The sequence below is a fragment of the Maniola jurtina genome, chromosome 2 (assembly GCF_905333055.1).
Source record: "Maniola jurtina chromosome 2, ilManJurt1.1, whole genome shotgun sequence".
NCBI classification, from domain to species: domain Eukaryota; kingdom Metazoa; phylum Arthropoda; class Insecta; order Lepidoptera; family Nymphalidae; genus Maniola; species Maniola jurtina.
This window is the reverse complement of record NC_060030.1, coordinates 6426497-6450711: the sequence shown is the minus strand read 5'-3', so window position 1 is coordinate 6450711 and position 24215 is coordinate 6426497. Positions and strand designations below refer to the sequence as shown.

The 24215-nt window shown below is 36.3% G+C and overlaps 1 protein-coding gene across 1 annotated transcript in view; it reads right to left on the bottom strand.

Moving 5' to 3' along the window:
- The window catches only part of LOC123870022 (dynein axonemal heavy chain 8), a 50033-nt gene that overhangs the window by 12432 nt on the left and 13386 nt on the right, over positions 1–24215 (bottom strand). The window contains exons 26-75 of the mRNA XM_045913181.1: positions 23580–23760; positions 23043–23250; positions 22354–22483; positions 21778–21941; positions 21192–21335; positions 20901–21011; positions 20319–20473; positions 19947–20032; positions 19551–19750; positions 19056–19227; positions 18594–18842; positions 18240–18374; positions 18021–18149; positions 17732–17937; positions 17485–17623; positions 16940–17150; positions 16389–16545; positions 15689–15882; positions 15406–15571; positions 15021–15122; positions 14671–14893; positions 14177–14306; positions 13815–14032; positions 13319–13455; positions 13180–13232; positions 12608–12815; positions 11853–12114; positions 11254–11376; positions 10836–10953; positions 10504–10599; positions 10037–10143; positions 9623–9786; positions 9070–9270; positions 8003–8143; positions 7540–7644; positions 6946–7130; positions 6388–6521; positions 5698–5829; positions 5170–5372; positions 4609–4723; positions 4195–4371; positions 3718–3885; positions 3517–3617; positions 2979–3177; positions 2304–2515; positions 1797–1935; positions 1265–1449; positions 816–942; positions 615–750; positions 3–220 (exon numbers count right to left, since the gene is read on the bottom strand). Coding sequence (XP_045769137.1) covers positions 3–220; positions 615–750; positions 816–942; positions 1265–1449; positions 1797–1935; positions 2304–2515; positions 2979–3177; positions 3517–3617; positions 3718–3885; positions 4195–4371; positions 4609–4723; positions 5170–5372; positions 5698–5829; positions 6388–6521; positions 6946–7130; positions 7540–7644; positions 8003–8143; positions 9070–9270; positions 9623–9786; positions 10037–10143; positions 10504–10599; positions 10836–10953; positions 11254–11376; positions 11853–12114; positions 12608–12815; positions 13180–13232; positions 13319–13455; positions 13815–14032; positions 14177–14306; positions 14671–14893; positions 15021–15122; positions 15406–15571; positions 15689–15882; positions 16389–16545; positions 16940–17150; positions 17485–17623; positions 17732–17937; positions 18021–18149; positions 18240–18374; positions 18594–18842; positions 19056–19227; positions 19551–19750; positions 19947–20032; positions 20319–20473; positions 20901–21011; positions 21192–21335; positions 21778–21941; positions 22354–22483; positions 23043–23250; positions 23580–23760 — 7956 coding nt within the window. The remainder of the gene's footprint in view (positions 1–2; positions 221–614; positions 751–815; positions 943–1264; positions 1450–1796; positions 1936–2303; positions 2516–2978; positions 3178–3516; positions 3618–3717; positions 3886–4194; positions 4372–4608; positions 4724–5169; positions 5373–5697; positions 5830–6387; positions 6522–6945; positions 7131–7539; positions 7645–8002; positions 8144–9069; positions 9271–9622; positions 9787–10036; positions 10144–10503; positions 10600–10835; positions 10954–11253; positions 11377–11852; positions 12115–12607; positions 12816–13179; positions 13233–13318; positions 13456–13814; positions 14033–14176; positions 14307–14670; positions 14894–15020; positions 15123–15405; positions 15572–15688; positions 15883–16388; positions 16546–16939; positions 17151–17484; positions 17624–17731; positions 17938–18020; positions 18150–18239; positions 18375–18593; positions 18843–19055; positions 19228–19550; positions 19751–19946; positions 20033–20318; positions 20474–20900; positions 21012–21191; positions 21336–21777; positions 21942–22353; positions 22484–23042; positions 23251–23579; positions 23761–24215) is intronic.

Below are 24215 nucleotides of genomic sequence, written 5' to 3'. Positions count from 1 at the left end.
ACCTCAGTTGCTGTAGACTTGGTGATATTCAACACTTGGATCAGTGATACGTCCTCAACCAGAGAGCCCTGTATAGTGGTCAGCTTGTGCAGCAGATTAGCTTCCAGCTCCTGCATCTTGCGGCGATTGGCTGTTACGTCCATTATCAACTGAGTTCGTTCGGCTTCCATTTCCGCTTTCTCTGTCAAGATCACTCGACCTAATAGTTGGTCTTCCAGACCTGTTTTACATAGTTTAATTTATCAGTGAGCATCTTTAAGTGATAGCCAACTTAACTGTGACCACTCTTAACCTTAAGTAAAGATTCAGTCTAGCAGTCAAAGTTAAATAAAGCGGTCTTGCTAGACTCGGTTAGGATAGTCCGCCGATTTCTCAACCTGTCGCTCTGACCCCCGGCCGTTTGGTCTCCCCTATCAGGGTGTAACCCTGCACCCGGTGCAAGTACCAAAACGCCAAATCAGTTGGTATTATGATTTCGCTAGTAAATAGGTTCCAGACTGGAATCGAACTTTTCATTCTGAATTTCACAGCAACACCAGAAAGATAAAAAGTATCAAAATCCAAAACATCGCACAATATAAAATGAATGATAAACAAAATAGTAGTGTACCTACCTTGCATTGTGACAGTGAAGTCTATGATAGAAGTCCGAGCAGATATTTCCGGAGTGTAGGCTGGATTGGGAAGCTTCGTAGTAATATAAATTTTATGACCAGCAGTAACATCAATTTCTTTATCACCTAATTTTACCTACAAATATTCAATAATTATAAAATAGTTCATTAAGAAAAATTTAAAGATGAAAGATTACAAACCTTGAACGAAGACCCGATTTTGATATAGTTTTTCTCTAAAATATTATCCAGAGCAGGGTCCAATTCCTCAGCTACATCTTCGATCAACATTGGTCTTCCCAAAGATACACAATCTTCTACATGATTTCTGAAGAAATAATTTTTTTTATTAACAAACTGTCCAAACTGCAATCTATGGTCTTTAACAATTTATGGAATTAAAAGTCAAAAAAGTTTAATTGATCGTCTACATTCATCAAATGATTCTCTAGGACTGTACTCGTATAATTGCGCCCATTATGCGTGTTCGCAGCAAAAGCGTGGGCGCGGGTGAAGTAGCGAGCGTCGAGTTTCTAGTATAAATTGCACATGTACACTAACATGCCTCATCAAAATAAATGAATTATTATAGAGACAAAGTTTGTGAGTTTAAACTTTTTATTATAACACACCAAAGTTATTGATCGCACCTGAAATACTTGTGATTGAGAGTAGTAACGATAAGATCATTCATCTTTTCCATGTTCTTAATCCAAATCTTTCCTTGTGTTTGTGGATCAATAAGCAATGGGAAGCGTGCCGCCTTCGTCACGATAATTCCATTCTGCACCGACAATTCGTCGGTCGGTAGGCCGCACAAATTCCATTCACCCATCTAAATCAAATCATTACAATTTCATTACATCCCTCGGTATTAGAGGTGCAAACACATTAGTCTGCTCTGACGTGTTACAGCGCAATTCAGATCTCCAAAGCGGCACTAGCTCTTGCCTATGTGGATTGACTTTTAGTTTTGAAAATCACGTGGAAACTATTTCATTTTATGGTATAAAAATAGCTTATGCCTTTTTCGAAGTCTTCAAATATACCCATGCAAAAAATCTCGTTAATTAATTATTCGTGGCTATATTTATGATATAAGTAGTGATAGCCAACTCAGTTTTTATAAGGTAATATATTATGGTTGTCCATAATTTAAAAATAGATAAAACGTTAACGTACAGTAGCAGCGTCTGTTAGTTGATCTGTAATGCTTAAATTCATGGAAACAGGAATCTTTCTTCTCAATAGTTCGTGAAGCCAATTTTGGATCAAATATAATCTGAACTCCTGGTTGAATGGTCCCGTGTATGATAAGAATCTGAAAATACGTGACGATTATAATATGAACCGAAAGCAGACGATTTTTTTTGCTGGTTTTTTTTTCAAGTTAGCCTTTGACTGGAATGTTGCCTAATTGCAATTAATATGCAGTGATCTTGGAAGGAGCATGTGGTTTTACCATTTGTCATTCAAATCTCCTCCTCATATCTCCTCATCATATCTTGTATCAGAGTAAAAACCTGTGGACGCTGGACCTGTATAGTATAAAAGCTAAAAAAAATCTATGCAAGGATCAGAAGGGAAGAGGCTACTACGAACCGGCCGTTGGTTTTCACAGATAACAGGTAGCAAAGAGGCATAAAATCTTTCAAGAGATTTTAAAGGAGTTGATAATTATCAAAATACCCGGTAAGTAGTAGTATGTCGCCAACAAGCCGCTCAATTTCAGACTTGAACAAGGCGGACTGTTCAGTCCATCGAACTCGTTCGCCACTCAACCCATTAATGAGGGCAGTAGCCGCGTCCATTTTCTGCTGGCATTTAGCCGCGTCGTCTAACACGGCCTGCTTTAACGACATTGCCTCTTCGAATTGCCGTTGTACACCGGCCAACTCCCTCTGCAAAGGTATTCCAATCAAGCTAACCAATATGTTCATCATATTACGTAAAGATCCAACTAAGTCCAAGTAGACTAACGCAGAAAATTTCTCGTCAAAATAATAGGTATTTTACTAAATCAAGCTACTTTGATCAAATCCCAGCAACAAATACTATAAAAATCCAATGTCAATTGTACGGAAAAATTAAAAACAGAAAAAGTTGGAGGCTAAACATCAGAAAAACGGAACCCGAAATGAATTTGGGTGACCCAAGATTTATCTATCATAATATTAATTACATGGTAACACTCACAAAACTATGAAAATGTTTATTTACAACGATTGACTTAATCTAAATCCAGGATTAGGTTTTAAATGTTACCAATGCATTGAATTTTTTTTAAACTCAAGCCTGGATTAAAATCAACTACACTTTTCAACCTATAAATCTCGAAATTTCATTAAAGTATGCATAGTTTACCTCTTTAGCCTGTAACAAGGCCTCGGCCGCTTCCAACTCCTTTTTGGCAGCCTGGTACTTGCCCTGCATGACGGCGAGGTTGGCTTTCAATGGCAGCACGTCCTTGTTCACCGCGTAGAACTGAGCCATGGCAATAGTCCATGATATCAAACCTGCCACGTTGCCGCAAGCGATCTTAGCTGCCTCGAATGTGTACTGACTGAAATTGTGTAAAAGGTCAAACAAATCGTAAAATGCAAAAAACTTAAAATACGGAAAAAGTAGCCAGACAATATTAAGACAGAAAATTGAAGATAATTTTAATATAAAAAACAGCATCCACGCCAATTATTATTATTATAAAAAGCGTCATGTCCATCCATGTTCTAAATACTTCTTGAAGCGTAAATATTTTAGCCGCAAGTTGAAAGCTGAATTTTCGCTAAAAATAACGCGGCATACCTACAATCTTTCCTTTTGTTTTCAAACAGAAAATTTAAAAATCTACGAAAATTAATTATATACTTAGATAGTTTTAAAGTGTCATTCTCTTAAGCACCTGTATCTAAAATATGGTTGAAGTAAGTCCACCATTTCAGCATTAATTTCATCCTTGGGATAAAACTTCAAGTTGTTCAAAAACCTTGCATCCGCCATCACCTATTTATTTGCAACATTAAAAAAATTATAGGCACCTACTTTCAGATAAAAATCAATATGAAAAAAAATATATACAGACTGGAGAAGCGTTTTGAGTTACCTTTAAAGACTCAGCCCAAGAAGCGGTTAAGAATTGTTTTTCAGGATCAGGCTTAATGGGATCAATTCGTTTCCTAAACAGGAGTATGACGGCATCCATGATCAATGTAATGAGATATGGTGGTTTGCCCAGTTTGCGCACCGTCGCGATATCAGCCGCATTGATTGTCTAAAAACAGAGCAACAAAATCTTCACCTAAAGTATAAAAAAATTTTTCGGCATCGCAATCGGCAAAGTCTCAGTCTCAGCAATTTATGTGGGCAGTATCACTGCAACATTAGGTAATATTGAGGAGTTGGAACCCATACATAATTCACATAATGTCCTAAGTTCCTATGACTATGGGAAAAATAAACATGGACTACGTTCCAAAAGAATCAGTTATAATAAAAAACTCCGTCACAAGATTTAAATCAAATAAGAAGTAAAGCTAATTAATACTGTTCAATTAATGGAGATAATAATAAGGATACCTACCAGTAAAGCGGCCTCAGCAGCTTCCAAGGCAGGCTTAGCAGCCGCAAGTTTCTCTTCAGCTACGGCCGTTTCTGCTGCAATCACACCCACTAGCTTCACCGCCCGATCCTTCACTGCCAACACCTCCGCTTTCACTACCTCGGCCGCTGCTGCTGATTCTGCCACAGCCGCTAACACCTGTATATTTTATCAATAACAAATTAAGAAAAATAAAACATCCTTTAGAAGAATCTCTTCCTTTTTTAAACCCGTAAAACTATATTCAACATTCATAAAAATGATTATTAGAGGATTAAACCTATTTTTTTATTACTAATCCGGCCCATCATCAAAAGATTAAAAAGAGCACGAAAATTGGAGAAAATTTGTTTCGTGCAATGATACCAATGGTACGTTTAGAGAAAAGCTACTAACTTCTTCGGCTTTAGCTGTAGCTTCCTTGATCTCCAGTTCTTTAACTTCTAATTCCTTTTTCAAAATATCGACACTTGCGGCCGCTTCAACGAGTTTGTCCAATCCAGTTGTCATTCTAAAATAACGACATTTTTTTTTAATTTTTGATGAAAAAATATTGTTTTAACTGTTACAGAAGATAATGGCAACTTGTATGGTAGCAATCAGCATAAATTAGATCTACATTATTCAAAAATTGACCAGCTTTTTACGAAAAAAAGGTACGTGTATTTTTTTATTCTATCACAGGTTAACCCATGTCTCTACTGGTGACAATGGAGTTCTTAAATATAGGCGGGCTAACGTGATTCACTTTGATTAAACCCATACTGACCTCTAATTCCAGGATCAACGGCTTAACGTGCTGGTCAAGTCTTGGAAGTTCCAACTTCAAAAATCGGTTAACTAGTTACCGACTTGCTTGGGACAACATTGCTTACCTAGAGCTATCAACTGATATGCGATGTTGCAGCCAAGCTACACGTTCCTTTGAATACGTATCATAGAAATAAAATCTCTTACCTTCTAGCTAGCTCGGCAATGTGCATGTGTTTCTCCTTATACAGCACCTTGTATCCCTCGAGGAAGGACAGATAAGACTTGGGAGTGACGTGCGTCTGCCGACGGAACCTGTCGTAGTACATGACGCAGGTATCGGCCACGTTGTCTTGCACCGTGCCCATAATTTCTATTAACTGTACTTTGGTCTCCGTTGAGCACACAACCTTAAGTGGGAAAACAGCATGTCTTAACTTTTTTATTGCTTCTAACTTTACAAACGCCAAAACAACTGCACTAAACTAACAATTCTATACTGCTATATTACAAACGGAACTAATTTAAGCTCGAAAAGATGCACAAGACTAGTTTCGATGCGAGCTAAATTGCATATTAGCCGGTCACCATTAAATTTTGACGATCAAAAGAAAAATGGGTTGCACACTCCATATTCATACCTACGTCATTACGGTTAAGGGTAAAATTTTAATCTTTATTCTTAACCTGAAATGTAAATGTTTATTACCGCTAAGAATGTTAATCACTACTTACATTAAATTCCCACAAGAAATGATGGGCCACCTCTATTAGAGCTTCTCTCGGCCATTTTTGGAACCAGTCCATAGTAGAACCAGAAATAAGTCCAGGGAACTTTAGCGCCCTGCTGCGGAATTTCTCACCCACCTGACAAATACCAAAGTAATATTGAATCGAATCGGGTCGAACCGTAACTTGAGTCCTAATTAAGCTAAACTGGTTGAATATTAAATAAATAATAAACAAATAAATCGATAAATCTTTATTGTTTCAATAATGTTACAGCCAAAATTAACATGAAACTGTGATAGCCTACTGGTTAACACGTCCACCTCCTACTCGAGAGGTCGGGGGTTCGATCCCGGGCACGTACCTCTAGCTCTTCGAAGTTATGTGCGTTTTAAGCAATTAAATATCACTTGCTTTACCGGTGAAGGAAAACATCGTAAGGAAACCTGCAAGCCTGAGGGCTTTCCATAATGTTCTCAAAGGTGTGTGAAGTCTACCAATCCGCACTTGGCCAGCTCGGTATACTTCTAGTTTCTGAGAGGAGACTCGTGCTCTGTAGTGAGCCGTGATCGGTTGTTTATGATGATGTTTATGATGATATCTGATGTTTAAGAGATTGAATGGGAGCAATGTACAGAAAAAACTAGATAATACTACAATTTTATAAAAGTAGTAGGTTTATAGATAGATTATTACCGGCGAAAAACACAGAACGACATGCAAGTTAGCCCTGGAACGCATAATGAAATACTCGTACAACACATCCGGTACTGGAATTCTTCTCGGAGCATGCTTCTTCATGATTGGCGTCAATTCGTTTAGTATTTCATCTAATCAAAGAAATAACATTTCCTAAAACTATAGATACAAAATGCACTTTATCTGAATGCATGTTAAGCTAACATTCTAACAAGAACTTTACACGTTACGATACGTATCGTGATCATAACACGTAGGTAGTTTCGTATTTTCATTTGTATCATTTGGTTTCATGTTTAAGTTAATTTATTGATAACTTCAAAACGTTCGGAAATGTACCTAAACAGGGAAACATTTTTTTATAACGCGAAGCTCGACACGTGTGATTCTTGTTATAAAATCGTCATAGAACACGCCTGCGTCGCTTGTTCAAAGTGCGTTTCCCATCTAAAATTAATTTTCAGCAAACCTAGTGCTGGGCAGGGGCAATATGAAAATATTTTGCTAATAAGGCAATATGGACAAAAAATGTTTCGCTAGAAAAGCTTTGCTTACCCATTTCATCTTTAGCGAATAAATTAGCAATTTCTCCTGAGCTGAGGATGTTGTTAAGGAACTCAAGAAACTGCTCATCCTTTATGTCATTGTCTGTGAATATGAATGAAACCCCCTGTCCTTGCAGGCCAGCTATGCGATACAAAACTTTAATATCGTCCATGAAGTTGTTTACGTTGTATGACCTATAACATACTTGTCTTATTAAAAAACCTTATGGTCTAATCTTGATTGTGATAGTAATTCTATTACATATTATATTAAAAGGATTTAAAATAGAGGTCAACATGCTATTATATTTTAACTACCTGCTTTTTAGAAAACACTCCTACAAAAAAAACCGGCCAAGTGTGAGTCAGATGTAAGTCTGATTCGTACTTGGCACCAAGGGTTCCGTCCCTTAGAAGAGCGTTTACTTATTTATTTCATTTAATTATTCAAATTCCGTACCCTGATTCCTGATTGTTTGGGACCAAATAACTAAGTATTTTTGTAAAACATTAAATGCTAACATTTTTAAATTTATAATATTATTCTCAAAGAACTATTTTGTATAGGTATTAGTAATTAGAAAACAATATAACAAAAACTAACCTCGTTAGTGTGATTTGATAAAATGAAAAGTTGGCAATGAATGTAGCCAACTTTGTCAAACTTTGTTTCCCAGAACCACCTACCCCCACAAGTAAAGCATTTCCACTAAAACAAAACATACTTATTAGTATTTTACAAATATCGCATATTATAAGTACAACCCAATTTAGGTACAGAAAATGCCAGTAGGTAGTGAAGGCGTGGTGGGAACACTTCCTTCGTAACTTATTTGGTGTAAGCAATAGGGTCTGTGCCACATCACATCGTGGTGTTTATTTCATGAACGTAGTAAGTCTTTGTACTTAAAACCTGTGTTAGATAGAAAATATATTGTGTCTACGTGAGAACACACATTTTGTGTCTACGTGGAAATACATATTATTTTTGTGTCAACCACGTCTCCACCACATCCCTTCTCTGTATAAACTCTGCCTATTTATATACAAGGATAGCAAGCTCTTACCGTGGTGTATTGATAATTCGCGATATGATAAACAGATGGACCATAGCATCATGGAAGAATACCAAGTCCAAATGGGCTCCTCGAATTTGTTCATTAAACGTATCTTGAAACTGTCCGAGTTTCATTAGTACGAAATCCCATCTGAAATATTCAGTTTTTAATCCCCGACCCAAAAAGAGGGGTGTTATAAGTTTGACGTGTGTATCTGTGTATCTGTGTGTCTGTGTATCTGTGTATCTATGTATCTGTCTGTGGCATCGTAGCGCCTAAACGAATGAACCGATTTTAATTTACTTTTTTTTGTTTGAAAGGTGGATCGAGAGTGTTCTTAGCTATAATCCAAAAAAATTGGTTCAGCCGTTTAAGAGTTATCAGCTCTTTTCTAGTTTTCTTGTAGAAAAGAAGGTTAGATAACTGTTAGGTTCATAATATTATGTCAATTGACAAATGTCAAGCTGTCAAGATGGACGTTGCCTAAATACATAATTATTTATTTGAAAATAATGTTTTGGAAAACTCAGATACTTTAGATCGTAGGCGCGGAATAGTCCAAGAAAATCAGTTCAGCCGTTTGAAAGTTATCAGGTCTTTTCGGTCTTTTCTAGTTACTGTAACCTTCACTTGTCAGGGGTGTTATAAATTTTTAATTTACACTTGTATGTTATTAAACAAAATATTATTTTGAGCATCTACAATTTGTATCAAGAATAAGAAATTAAAAAATGTCAATCAGTACAAACTGATAACCCAGATAAAGTATGTTACAAAGTACAGCTTCAAGCGTATAAGCTATGTATCTCCTGCCCTCCCACTACTAAAATGAAGGAAAAGAAATCCAACAATACGCACCATCACCACGGAACGTAACAAACCCTCCTAAACAAACACTACGAATCACTCTGACACCGAAGTATCCTTAGGAAAATAAATGTTAACTCTACCAAGCATTGCAAAGAATTCTTTACAATCTAGAGGCCCCACACTACGCTTTCTGTGTGTTTCATGAGTTAGACCAAACCCCCTTTCAATAAAGCTCCGTTTGGTACTATACGATAGAAATATCTTACGAAGGTAGTTCTTCATATATTTTGGGAGCATCCGTGCTGAAGTCCTCATCCTCATCTCCAGTGGGTTCTATGGGCTCACGGAGGAAGTTAACGAAGAAGGTCTCTTCTTCTGGAAATTCGCTCACAACGTCCGGTAGCTCTTGGGTTGCGGTCTTCCAAAAGTTCGCCACAAACCAATCCTTATCCTCAAATGTTGTGAACCTGTCAATAAATAACTCATAGAAGCTAATAAGAGATAGTGTTTTAGTTTCTTGACATGTGTCTTCTCTTAAGTTCCCGAAAGGAGAACCCAAAAGACGCCAAGCGAAGCTAGTTCACACCCAGTTACTAATACCTAATGGAACATAGAACCTTTACTTTCTTTTATTTAATTTCTTCATTATACTCGTACTAAGTATCAATTATAAATTTGCTTTGTCGGCAGATTAATTAATAGATCGTGCTGCAGTACTTCCTATAGCTTCCTTTCTCTTCCTTCCTTCAATTTGAAACCGAATGTAAATTAAAAGCCTCACAATATAAACAACTTATACTTAATAATTTAATTGTTTACCTGTCTGATATAACCCTCAAACATTCGTGAAACCATAATTTGAGCGCAATTTTTATTGACGGCAGTTCCTCTTTCTTTATAAAAAGTATTCCTTCCCAAATTCTTGATAAATCTCGCAAATTGAAAACGTAGTGGAACTTTGCCGGCGTTGGCAACATTTTTACCTATACAAAGAATTAATTTGGTTTAAAATGCTGATCACAAATTAATAATCGAGTTGAGCCAAAATCGACCAATTCTTAAGGTCACAGCACATTAGAAGTTAATATGGATTTCTATGGACATACATCAACTCCGAGCGAGGTGATCCGCTGACGTTACAAAGTTGATATTGTGAATATAATATTATGTTCATAGAAGTCCATACAAAGAAATGAGCTGTGACCTTTATACTGCAATGAAATAAGTGCTTACTTTCGTCTGCTGCCATATAATACGCGTGACTGGAACAAGACGTGGCATAAAATCTACAATCTTCTTGTCAAACCGCGTCTTGCAGAAATATCCCGCACTTATAGTCTCTGAATAACAAATTAATAATCACAAAAACGTCGGACTTGTTCACGACGAAGGGTACCATGTACTATCGTACAAGAAATAATACTTTTATTTTTTATTAATGTTTATGGCGCCTATTTAGAATTTGTAGAAATACACATTCTGTGAAAATTTCAATTACGGTTGACGAGACACAGCCCGCTGACAGGCAGACAGTGGAAAGCGGAGGCTTAACAATAGGGCCCCTTGGAACCCTTTAAATTACTCACAAAACATTGATATGGTATTGCGTCAGTAGTGTCTGGACGAGCAACTAAACCATGAATACCATTGGGAAAAGTCTCATGAATGTTTCCTGATTCAATTGAAAGAAAAATACTTACCAAAGATTTTATCCATAGAGACATCACTGGGTAACGTACAATTGAAAATGTTGAACTGACGCTTCAAACGTGGAGGAATATCATTTCGGCCCCCGCCTAAAAACAAAGCCTTTTAAACATCCCAATTTTCAATTCATTGAAGGACTAGCTAATGCCCGCGAATTCGTCCGCGTGGACTACACAAATTACGAACCCCTATTTTACCCCCCTAGAGGTCAAAAATCGTTTCTTAACGGATGTCCTCAGTAGTTTGAGTTGTGCATTGATAGATCAGTCAGTCACCTTTTCCTTTTGTAATTTATTTAGAAGATGCGCTCAATAGAACGACTTACCTGGATGGATCATGGCTCCAAACATTTGTATCTCAGCGATTATAATAAATTCGCCCGGTTTTTCTAGAGAGTAAAAACCTCCGCACTCCATCATTTGACGGACTATTTCATTCGTTACCTAAAATATTAATTTAGTCTATTATTCAATTTCTGGATATTGTTTAAAAAGAACATATCGAAGTTACATAAATTAAAAGACTGCCCAAAAAGGAAGTGTAGTATTTTCAGGGTCGATTTATGTGTGAGTTTTTTTACTAAACCATATACCTATTTAAAATGCCTGAACAGATTTGGATGGATGGTGTATCTTTAGAATCATCCCAAGTAACATTGACTATATTTTTTTTTAATCAGTATGGCAGAGTAATCGTGTTTTTTAAATTTTTAAATTATTATTATTGCATATAATATGAATTACCTGATCTCCCCATTCGTTTACAACAGGCATATTTATATCATCTACGAATACAGTCATGGCCCTTCCACCAGGCGGTCCGTAAGTCATTCCAACTCTTTTCTCAACGTACGATTCTATAATTCGCTACAAGAGAACCAGTCAAATTTTTCAAAAGATTTTATAGACAAAAGTTTTAACTAAGAAGCTGGTGAAAATAATGCTGTAATTATATTTCTGATCAAAAAACTTTTCTGAATAGAAATCTGAACTTATTTCCACGCGAAACGGCCTAAAATTGTACTGAAAATAACCCCACAGTTCATGATTTCGATAACACATTTATTTCTGAGTAAAACGGCTTAAAACTGTGCTACAACTGAGTCCGAAGTTCGTGTTTTTGATTGAAACGGTACAATTAAAGTAAATTTTTAACAGCTTTCATTCTGTTTTCGCTCCTCCTGTAAAATTTTATTTCACACAATTGCACCGTTTTGTTCACCAGCTCCTCAATTGTAATTTGCAGGTACCTACTAAAGCTAGACTATGGTCTGACGTTGCTTTAACTTAAAATTCTGATTTCATAGTTAAAAAATTATGATTCTAACCAAAAAATAACTTACTTGGAACATATTCGGTGTGGTAGCAGACGAGAAGTTGATCATTTTAAACAGTTTCACTTCACTGTCGTATTTTGCCATATAACTTTTCAACATCACAGTCTTAGCAGTGCCCTGCTCGCCTATCAGTAGAACAGCTTTATTCTGCTTCGCTATGGTGTCGATCAAAAATGATATGCAAACGTTGTCGACGTTAGGCACCAATATAGAAGCGTATTCTGGTATACTGTCTGATGGGTATATGAAGTCTTCTACGATTTCAGACCTATGAATAATAACATTATTGAATTCATAAGATTATTCAATATTCATAAAGCCCACTCTAAGTGGCTAAGCGGCTAAGCGGCACAAATTGGCCTAGGGATGAAATAAAAATATTTGAATTTATTTTGAACAAAAAGCTCTTCTGGAACTATGGCTCCCAAATCCTTCTAAGATTTTGAATGGGGTTGTTTGATCTAGACATACAATTTCTCAAGAATCTGCAAAAGTTTTGACAGTTTCCATGTTCATTGTATCAAATGAATAAAGGGCGGTACCTACCAATTATAAAGTTAAATGCATCCATGTCTAACTTTTTGGAGTTTTATGCGTTTACATGCCCTTACATCCCAAGGGAATCGGTATACTTGAGAGTATAATATCCTTAAAGGTATGTGTCGTCTACCAGTCTGCACTGTGCCAGGGTGACCACCACGCTGTGGCCTGAACCCTACTGTTTCAGAGATAAAAACCGTGCTCAGTTGATGGTGACTCACCAATGCTGCCAAACGCCACTCTCATTGACCATAAACTCGAAGGGCATGACCCACTCCTTGGAGCGCGCGCCCGGCCAGTCCATACGCACGGGCAATTTGGTCATAAACTCCGCCATACGATAGCGCGCGTCCAGCTCCAACACGGCGCCCAAAGACCACATCATTGAGAATACGAACAGGCGTTCTAGGTGACGGTCGGTATGCAACTCTAATAATAAAAGGATAGGGTAAAAAACTTCATTAGCGAAGATTATTAACTAGGTCACTAATTGTACCACTGTTTAATACTAGGTGCGCATAGTCCGTCAAATTACGTCAACTTAGAACGTAAACTAAAATACCTAAGACATTGCAAGTAATACTTATCACAAATTCTCCTATGAGTAAAGCAATCGTCGTCTCCGCAGTCACCAGCCTCGTCCACTGGCACCAGTCCCATAGATATCAAATACTACATATTTACTATAAATTAATTATTACTACCCCTAAGTCGTAATAAATTGTTCTGGTAAATACAATATACGCAAATTAAAAGCGATAGATATCTATTTCTTTTCAAATTCAATACTTACTGCCACCCGGTATTTCTATTTGCAATAGGCCAACCAGCACATCAATACATTGTCTGAAAAAAAAAAAAGGTTTTTTCTAGACAAAATTTTCTACATAATTGTTTGGGAACATGTAGGTCTCATAAATCGTCCTGCGAACCTTATGTAGATGGCTTCGAGAAGTTTCATTTTAGCCGGCAGCTTCTGTTGTACAAACGAATGCACGTCATCGTAAACTTTATTGAAAGCTGTTCTGAATACGTCTGCTTCCTTTTGGGACCTCTTTTTAAGCCACCCCTGCAATACATACTATCCAATTAATGCCTCTTCTTTAATTTTTTTTGGACCAAGATACGTCACAATCTGTTCAATCTAAATAAGGATAACCTCAACGTACGTACAGCTCAAACCACTGGAGCTCCCCCCCCCCCCCCCTCAATAAAAAAATCAGAAATTTCACCGGAGAAAAGCTGGGTCGAATCATAAAAAAATAATTAACGGATTTGGCTGAAATTTGAATCAGCACATAGGCTAATATTTATCCCGAAAAATCAAAGAGTTTCCACGGGATTTTGAAAAACTGAAATCCACGCGGGCGAAGTCGCAGGCATCAGCTAGTAATCAATAAATTTTTAGGTAGGTATGCTTATAAATACCTCTAATATGGGTTGCCATTTGAGCACAGAGGAGGATAGAAACACCATGCCCATCCGGCTGACAGTGGCAGGGGATGCGTTATCTACGTTGTCAGGCTCAAATACAAGTTTACTATTTTGCGCCATAGAAATACGATCACCGTTCGCTAGCGTCAACGTTTTGTTATCGTCTAGCACGGAATTTAGATTTTCAATCCACACTGCATCTACGGGTCCATCTAGAAAGAAAATGTAGTGTGTTCTAATCAGTAGTTGTTACAGCAATAATTGCAACAGCATTCATTTTGGAACAAAATATCACAAAGTTATGGCATCATCTAGTCAATATTTTATACCAGAATGTTACTGTTACTGAAACTTACCAAGAACAATCCATGTTGTATCAGATTTTTTCACTTTCAATGCCCTCCGCCATAAAGTCGAGAATATACCATCAGTCCAATCATTGGTCGCAACATCCAAACGGCCAAACATTTGCGGAGCTGTTATAGCCTGAATAAAATTGAAGTAAATGCAATACAAGCAAAACGTTTTTATAAATAGCAGCATACGACCAGGAATAGGGATGAGGCCAGAAAGGAAGGGGTCACCTAATTGATATTTTAGTGATGTGTCCCTACTAAAGTCCCTACACTCAGCGGAACTTCATATCGTAGGAGAATTTAAGTAGGTTAGGTAATTAATTTCTTTGTCCTACGGAATTTAATTTAAATCTAAATTTGTTGCGTGGAAAATAATGGTATAAATGCTTTTAAAGCAAATCTCGAAAAAAGCTCAATTCTATTTTGAAAATAATTGGACTTGCTTTAAAAAGTTTCTTATAGATAATAAATAATCATCTGATTGCCTTGGTTACCTTTGGATTCATCCGCATTTCCTTATGAGGTTTTCCAACTTCAGTGAGAGCAGCCATTAGGGTGTGTATACACGTGGTTTTACCCGACCCAGTTGGACCCATGGTCATAAGTCCGTGGCGTACGAGAGACGTCTCATACAGCTGTATGATTTTCAAATTCCAGTCTGGATGATTAACTAAGCCTGTTCGCTCTGTTATAATTCCTATGGCGCGCTGCATTTCTCTATGTTAATGAAAATATTAACCGTATTTAAATTTATAATAAACTATCGGTGAAAACTTTCACCAGTAAAAAAAACTAGAAAAGGATATAATATTATTATGTAGTTATAAATAAAAAACTTAAGTACTTATGTGAAGTTTGACTTAGTTTCATGCCAGGGAACAAATCTTCAATCAAAGATATAAACAGCGGTTCGTCTTCATCTACGAGTTTAGATACGTTCATTTCTCTGTAATATAATTTGAAGTAATTATATAATTCAATGTGAACTTTGAAAGATCAACAAATACATTAAGGTTAAAATCCCATCGCTTGTTGATTTATTGATCGACAAAAACGATCCACAGTGGTGATTGACGAAAAATCTGATGTCAATCGTCTGTTGCTTACATATTTACTCGATTTTGTTTGATCTCTCGTGTCAATCGTCAAAAATCGAGCAAATCTGTAGGCACCTTGAGACTTTTTCAAGCCAGTCTCATGTACTTCCAAACTTTTTAATATTTACGTACTTCAATACTCTCATCATTATATTTTCTTCAGTACTCTCTGGATTGGCGCGTTTTTGTGAACCCATTGTCCTCAACACGGACAATATATTTCGAAGACCAAAATCATAATGCACTTGTTTTGAGAGTTGCTCTTCGCAAAGCTTGTACAAGGTAAAGAATTTACGAGCTGAAACAGCCAACAGTCATTAAAAGAATTAATGATAAAGTCCTTTTTGAGATTAAAGCAGCTTACAAACAGATCGAAGCGATAGACTTTTCTTTATACCATTTGTATTTTTTTTACCTAGTACAATATTTTCCTTAAAACCACAACTGGCCAACTTGACTCGGATAATAATCTGCCTGTCTGGCACCATCATGGCCACAGAGCGGAACTGAATCTTCAGATTTTCTGGCAACTCTTGCCGTCCAGCATAGCCGGGATTCATTGTAATGATAAAAGCAAACTCTGGATTTAAGCTCACTGTATCGCCATCGCTAAAAATGATTTCAAGTTTTAATTTTCAAGTTTAGCCTCAAAATTGTCTATAATAGGTATAAAGATTTAAATAATTTAAAGTTAATTGTTACATTGAAATAGAAAAGGTTTTTCATTCAAATAAACTTTTACTTAAAGTACTTTCGAATGATAAAGTGCATCTACCACAGGTTCGGAAAGCCTTTCAAACCGAGAAAACCAGTAAGAAACTCGGCAGTTCGTGTTTTCAAAGTTCATCGTAGTTAAATTTACAGACTTTTTGAAACTATACAAATAGAAGTGCCAAAATACTATATACTATACTATATAATAGTGATTGTGCTACTTTGTTTTTAGTTTTTACCTACGTCACAACAACATAGTGAACTGTATGCATATACAATTAGTAAGTTAACTTAGTTTTTAATACAATTTTGAGTGTTAAGATCAAGGACTGGCTATCCTAGCTAGCTAAAATTTAACCGACTTGTATCATTAAAAAAACTTATTGTATAAAATTTCTAACCTAAAAATAAAGAATTCCTTCTTTTCGCGCCGCGCGGTTAGACAGATATAAATCTGCTGTGCTGCTACAGACAATACTGGCAACTCGATGCGGTTGAACTCGTCAAAACATCCCCAAGTGCCGGATTGGGCCAGGCCCTTGTAGATACGACCCAAACCTTAAAGATAACATTATTACTTTGATTTCTCATACTGATAGTAAATAATTTCAAATTATTATTATTAAATGTTAGCCTTTTATACTTTAGTTATTGATCTATCTACGCAAAGAAGAACTTTCGATAGATTCAAATTTCACTAATTAAAAACCCATACTCAGATGACTATTGGTAGATAAGTATACTATATACTTCTTTATGCCTTATACCTTCATAGATAAGTATCCTGTATACTTCCTGGATTATCAATTGATAGTGGTAATATTGAAAATTTGGGAGTTATAAAAAATTCTGAATGGAGTAATTTGCTTGATTAAACCAAGGACCAATCAAATTAAAGGGAAACGGAGAGTTACATATAAGTTGTGGATGATTATTGACGTAAAGTATGCACCTCTAAAGTCCATCTGATCCGAGCAGTTGAACACAATAACGAGCTTGCCAAGCGTGCGGCCCATGTCCTTGGTAGTCTCAGTTTTGCCGGTGCCTGCCGGGCCCGCGGGTGCTCCTCCCATACTCATGCCGATGGCTTGCGATAGTGTGATGTAGCATCGATCCGTTAGTGGCGTGATTACAAGCCGCTCCGTAATACCTAAGTATTCGTTCTGGAGGAATGTATGAAATATTAAAACGGGACTATAAATTTTATTATTAAAAATTGCGCAATCTAAACAAATATGTAAAAAGTAAACTGGTGACAAACTGACTGACTCATCAACGCCCACCCCAAATCCTGAGACCTAGCTGGTTTTCACAGGGTTTCCCTTTATAATATAGACAAGTAAAAAGGCCGGATTTTACTGAATTACCACCAGAACACAGCTGCGGGCGGTCGCTAGTCAAGTAAAAGTATACAAAGCTTCAACAATCCTTCTGATATAAATGCTTGTGATTGCACTAATGGAGTGGTTATCTGAGAATTTAACCGAGAAGTATCACCTGGTATAAAAAGTCAACATCTGTTATCGATACGATACAATCGTCAGAATCCTCAAAGTAATAGAAACGCGCTTGTTTTTGCCATTCAAAATCTCCCGGGGACTTTATCCTCATTCTTACTAGATCATCGAAAATATCTCTGAAACATAAGTATTGATATTTTACAAAACATTGAATAAAACTTTTACTTTTGAAGTATTCAATTCAATTTTGTTGTATTTTATTGTGTACTGATAGTCTTTCTTACCTTTGATGTACATGAATAGTGATCATAGTTTCAACTCTCGTCCTATCCAAAGGCACCAAGTCAGTCACAGTTTGATCGATTAATCCATTTAATAAATCCAAATTCTTTTGATTTGTTAGTCTCATAATGAAACGGTCAACTCTAGCTTTCTTTAGCGCATACTCAGCGTCGCTAGTCCAAAGTATTTGCATTCCCAACAAACTTGCCTGGTAAAATATGTATTGATAATTTTATCTAGTACTAATAGTTATTATGTTATTTAATTTTTTTGATTAAATACATTGTTTACCTGACCCGGAAAGTTCCAAAAACTGACCAAGAACTCAAATTCAGGATCTGAGGCCATAGCTTGAGCTATACTAGCAATTATATTCCTTACAGTCTCTTTCATAGTATCCAGTAACGTATTAAGCCATATCTACACGTTTCAAACAGTAAGCAAATCAATAAATGTATTAAAAAGTATATAAACTATAACGAAACATTTGAATCAGAAAACAATAAAAACCTCGACTCCACCGATGCAACTGACGGGCCGATCCAGAGGAATAGTTTCACCATTGTCAGAGTTCATATTTATTATGCGATCCTTATCATCAAAGTCGACAGTGTATATTGCATCAAATATACTGGGTAGATGGGGCTAGAAGAAACAAAGAATTGCTTTAGTTTCAAATGACCCATCTAATTTATTAGTTTTCAAGTCTTTTAATTCAACAGTACAATGAACGTTCGCTATACACTGCAGTAACTTGAAGTAGTCAAACTATGGTCGTTCTTGGATTTGGCGATTAACATATTTTCTTAATTTTTTTTAAATAACAGTCAATATGTCTTTGGTTCTACAACAACAGTCATATACCTGAATAGATTGTGGATTAGACGATTGACCGAGAATCTCCAGCAGAACTGGGTCTGATACGAAGAAAAATCTTGGGAAGATAAGACGTTTGGTCTCTAAGTAACCGGTGAGCGACTTCTGACAAGCTTCGAGCTGTTCTATGAGATGAGGCAGCAGTTGCTTCAACGTGTCGTCCGAAACGCAAACTTCTACGCAATTCACTATATCGCGAGCCCGGTACATAATTTTAACATACGTCTTGTCAATTGTCTGTAAAATGAATTAGATCACGATATAATTTACTTCTACATTCCCCATCATTATAATTTTAATATGTAATAGTAAATTGTCGTAAAAAGGATCATTCGTTTTTCTTCTAATTCTTACAAAGTTTTGGTCCAAATAAATAAAATAAAATGATGCCAATCTTTAACTTAGTGACATCTATTTTATTATGAAATATTAGGTAGCGAATGTTCTTACACCAAATCTTTTAGCCTCCGCTGGCAGTTGCTTTGCTATATCGCCACCAACAAAGACAGCTTCCAGATACATCCATAGCGTTTGCACTTGTAGCCATTTCTCCAGGATGTCGGTCGTGCCCACCAATTTATTGATCCACAATAATATATCCCTCTTAAACGGTGCATTGTACCTGATCAAGATCATAGATAACTCTGTATTAAATAAAATAATTATGGAGAAGTCATTAATTATTTTGTTTTACACCTAGACACCATAAAAATTTCATTGAGTTTGATTGGCTAATATTGAAATGATAACCAAACTACGTTCGTATGGAAACTGCCAGGAAGGCTGTTAAGTTCACTTGTCGCTATCTGTTTTTCAAACTTGCTAAAAAAAGGCTAAAATTAGATTAAAGAGACGTTTTAGTAATCGGTTGTTGATTTGCATCTTGCAATTTAAAGTAAGATTACCTGAGAGAAATACCTTTTATGCAAAGAGTAGGTAACCTACCTGTTAGAAGCTAACGAATTCAAAATCATCAAAGAATCTTCCAGCATCGTTATGATATCAAGCGTTTCTTGCGGTTTAATCAACAGCTCTCCTCGGTTCTTGAAGTGAGCGAAGGTAAGATCCACAACCGCCCAATCGGCTATTACTTGCTTCAGTTTGGCTTCAATATCTTTTTCTTTGACAGCGCTGATACAAATATCCTAAAAGAATAAAATAATCATAATGATAATCCCTAAAGGAACCGAATTTATGTATTCGCTTATAACTTCTCAACTTAAGTGGATTTCAATAGATTATCAATTATCATATAAAAAAGGGAAATTCCAAGCAGACGAAGTGTAAAGCAAAAGCGTGTGATATAATTTAACTCAAGATTTGTTATTTAAAAATGATTACTTCAACGTCTTCCTTGTATTTCAATAACGGAGCTTCCATAACATTAGCCAATGTAAATGTGTCCGACTCTACATCCAAAACGCAATCTGAAAATATAATATTTTACTAATCACGTGTAAATTATTCATCATTTAAAAAGTAGTTAAATTCAAGATCGATCCACCTGTGTTGCACAACAAATGGTTGATTTATTATTTAAAAAATTACTCTAACCATAATTCCCAGCAATTTAATATAATAAATATATCAACTTTGCTTAAAAAATAAGTTCCCTTTGGCTAACAAATGGGTTAAGGTCAACCATATACCGAATCTTAGATCATAACAAATTGCAATAATATCCAGAAGAATTAAAAGGCAGACATTATTTACTCATCAAATTCTCCAGTCTCCTCCAATGTCGTTCCTTCATTGATTTATCCGCCATTAATTCCAATAGAGGGCACGTTTGGTTGAAGTCGTCGATTTTATTCTTTAAGTCGATAAAAGCTGGCCAATCTTTCATACCGCGAGGTAACTTCCGACACCTAATAAAGGTTTACGTGTAGTTATAAAAGTTCCTACAAGTAGGTGAGTAATAAAAATTATGTTTAGAGATTCCTCATTGAGGAAAAATTGTTATCCATATCCTGTAAGAATAGAACGTCTGACAAATTGCATGATAGTATTAGAGTGTAGGTACTACGTACTATGATAATGTTACACTAGCGTTTTCAGTTGATGTTAAGCTTAAAATCAACGCGGTATGTATTTGTTCATAATTTGATTTAACTTGGACATTTTTTTTCCTATAATTAATATGTCCCAGAATCATCAAAGCCAAGATAACAGCTTTAGGTAGCTCGAAGAGGCACAGAATAGGAAGTGGTGGAAAAATTGGAGAGTGACCTTGCCCAGTTGTGGGACAGCACAGGCTAATTTAGATTTAATTCGTTTAGTTTTGTAACAACGTACCTTATATCGAATTCAGCTAATTGAGCTACTATTTGTTCAATGTCAATAGCCACCCAAGGTGTTTCAAAGTATCCATCAATTGAATTCATTACTGCAAGATACAGGCTGTACCTGCAATGCCAAATAATAGTTAAATATAAAAACATTTTTTTGAAGCATTGATGCTTGTTTCCGTTCGTCCGTCCATGAGACATACCAACTGAAACAAGAATCATCAGAACACAAACAAACGTTTGTGTTCTATGATTTACTCATGGTTTCTAAAATAGATGGATAACAGAGTGAACTAACAGTTTGCTTAGTAAATTAAATTCTTTCTTCCTTTGGTGAAGTATAGGATAATCCTTGACCTCCATCCCAAACAGTTTCTCGCCACTGGAATACATTTCAAATCGCCGCCATAACTCATCAAATCGTGATTGGAACATTATTACCCTAAAAGAAACAATACCTGAATTAAAGTTTAACCACATATTCTTTCTTTCTCCGTCTCTAGTCTCTGCATACCTATTACTCATTGTTGAGAATCGTGACCTTTTCCATTAATCACGTGATAGCATGGGTTTTCAGGGATCATAATGCAGTTGATACCGAAGATCTTTCTTTGATCAGATGATCTATGATACAACTTGTCACTTGACAAAGTATAGCTAGTCTTAGATTTAACGAATTTACATCAATTTAATTAATTTAATTTATATCAAATGTTAATACCTGTTCTCACAAGTTATTTAATATACTTTTGGGGCAAAAAATATCCAATGAGTAAATCATTCAAGATTGATAAAGAGCATGGTTATTATTCTTGAATGATTTATTATTCAATTTATATTCATTGATTATTCTAATCTTCAAAAATTCAAAAGATAGTAGGTACCTATCACTAGCTTCTCTAGCGGTAAGGCCGGGTGTCATAGGTCCAAACTGTTCGTAGTCAGCGTCGAACTTCAGCACGTCTTTCAAGAAATTCGCGACACCCTCAGTTAATTCCCGCTGTAACGGACCCTGCATTTCCACTATACGTTGTTGCACTTGTTGAGCCTAATGGAAAAGTCAGGTTACAACAATTTTCATTAAAGTAGTCTTTACAGTTTACACACTGTGATAAGTTAGCCCTTGAGTGCGATTCACCTGTGGTGAGTGATGATGCAATAGTAGCGAGCTAACTTGGAAGGAGTATGACAGTTTTTATTCAGCCCATACCTCTTAGCGGTTTCTACGCGGCTTCGTACCGGAACGCTAAATCGCTTGGTTGCACGGCTTTGCCGGTAGGGTGGTAAGCCTCCCATCAGACCAGACCAAAGACAATTCAGAAAAAAATTTTGCCCAGCCGGGAATCGACTCCAGAAACTTCTCACTTCTAAGACACAGCGCTCACCACTGCACTAGGAAGGTCGACAAATTTTATGAAATTAAACAGGTGGGTATGGAATAAAGGAAAACACAAGCTAACCGTTAGTAACATGTTTTGAAACGCGTATCGCAGTCCATAAACCATGTCTGCGTCGTCCTTTGGAATGTCTATGTTAAACTGACTGAATAGAGCATAGCTCTCTTCAATTAAGTCTAACTCCATATCCATTCTAGAAGGTTAACAAGAAATATGATAGAACGTGAATAAATTTTAGAGTTAAGGCCCCATTTCACGTTGGTTCAATTCACTCGGCCAACATGAACGAGAGCACTTGGTGTGTTATAATCGTAATCTGCCAGTAATTCGAATCAAAGGAACATGGGCCACTTCACCAACAGCGTTTACAGATTGACCAAATACGAGTTTTATTAATGGCGATTGCAGATAAAACAATACTCTATCCTGAAAGTAGTAACCTTCGTTTACCAATAACACTGGCCCAACTTGTATAACAGCTATTAAAAACTTTTTACTACCACGTTTATAATTACCTATGAGATCTATAGAGCGCACTTTAGCTTAGCTAAGACTTAAAACACTGTTAAAACAAGACAGCATTATACCGCTGGCATAAATCTGTCTCGTTTTAACTGAAACTTAAGTCTAAGCAAAGTCAAAGTGCGCTCTACAGATTTCAGCTTAAGATTCATCATGATCAACCCTTCGCCAGCTCATACTGAGCACGGGCTTCTTCTTAGAATGAAAAGAATGTTTAACATTGATCTTACCCAATAAACTCATCTCGAATCAATTCCAAGCATAACATTGCCACTCTAACGTCATCCAAGTCCTTTATCTTCTTGCTCATAGTCTTCATGCGGTCTTTGATAAATTGCATCAGTTTCAATACTCTTTCTTTATAGGCCTGACTAAGAAGCTTTCCCAAAATTCTCTTCCATTCAATGGATTCTATGTGTAATGCCAGTGTGATTTGATCTGAAAAAAGTACACTCATTGGATATACAACTTATCAAACATCCATTAAAAAATTACTTACTTATCTCTACTCAAGTTACTGGTCACCAAATAACAGATGGTCTTTTTTATTGATAAACCTACCAACTTTGTATTAAATATAGCGGATTTCAAACCTAAATCTGTAGCAGTGTCTTGTATGACATTTTAATAGCGTACATCCATACTAACTAATAATAATATAATGAAAGTGTGCCTGTCTGTCTGCTAGGTACTAATTTGCGCAGAATTTGACAAATTATCTATACCTAGGTACTCAAAATAATCAAAAATATTCATGAGGTAGGTACCCATATTTATTTGAATAGATCCAATAATATGCCTTTTCGGCAAGTTGAGGACTTCATCCGTTTGACTTTCGTACTTCTTGAACATGTCTCCGATTATAACATTGAGTGGATTTGTATCAACAAAGCTTTGGATTTGTTGCACTCTATCTTCCGCCCATAAAGGAGCGAATCTATAATAACCCTTTTAAACATAAAACACAATTAGGAAATTACACAAGGAGGGACATCGAGCTCAGTTCGGTATAATGCGCTAAGACAGAAAAATCTGTCATGTATCATATACAAAATCAGTATGGAGCAACGTGCAGCATGCGATACGCACTACCCGAATAACGTCCGTTTATATTCAATTTATGTGCAATCGCAACTTAGCAACGTTGTTATTCGTCAAAAATACCAAACAATTTTTGACAAATAACAACTTTGCTAATTGCTAAGATAATTTGGTTGATTTATTTCCAGAGTACACACAGATTATAATAGAAAATTAAAAACGCGTTGCAGTATGTAATGCACGTACATAATATGTGTAAGGCACACTGCAACACAACTGAGGAGATGACTCATTATCTGACAGAGATTTCTGATAATACATGACATTTCACACACATCTAAAACGCGTGGACGTGCGCCGCG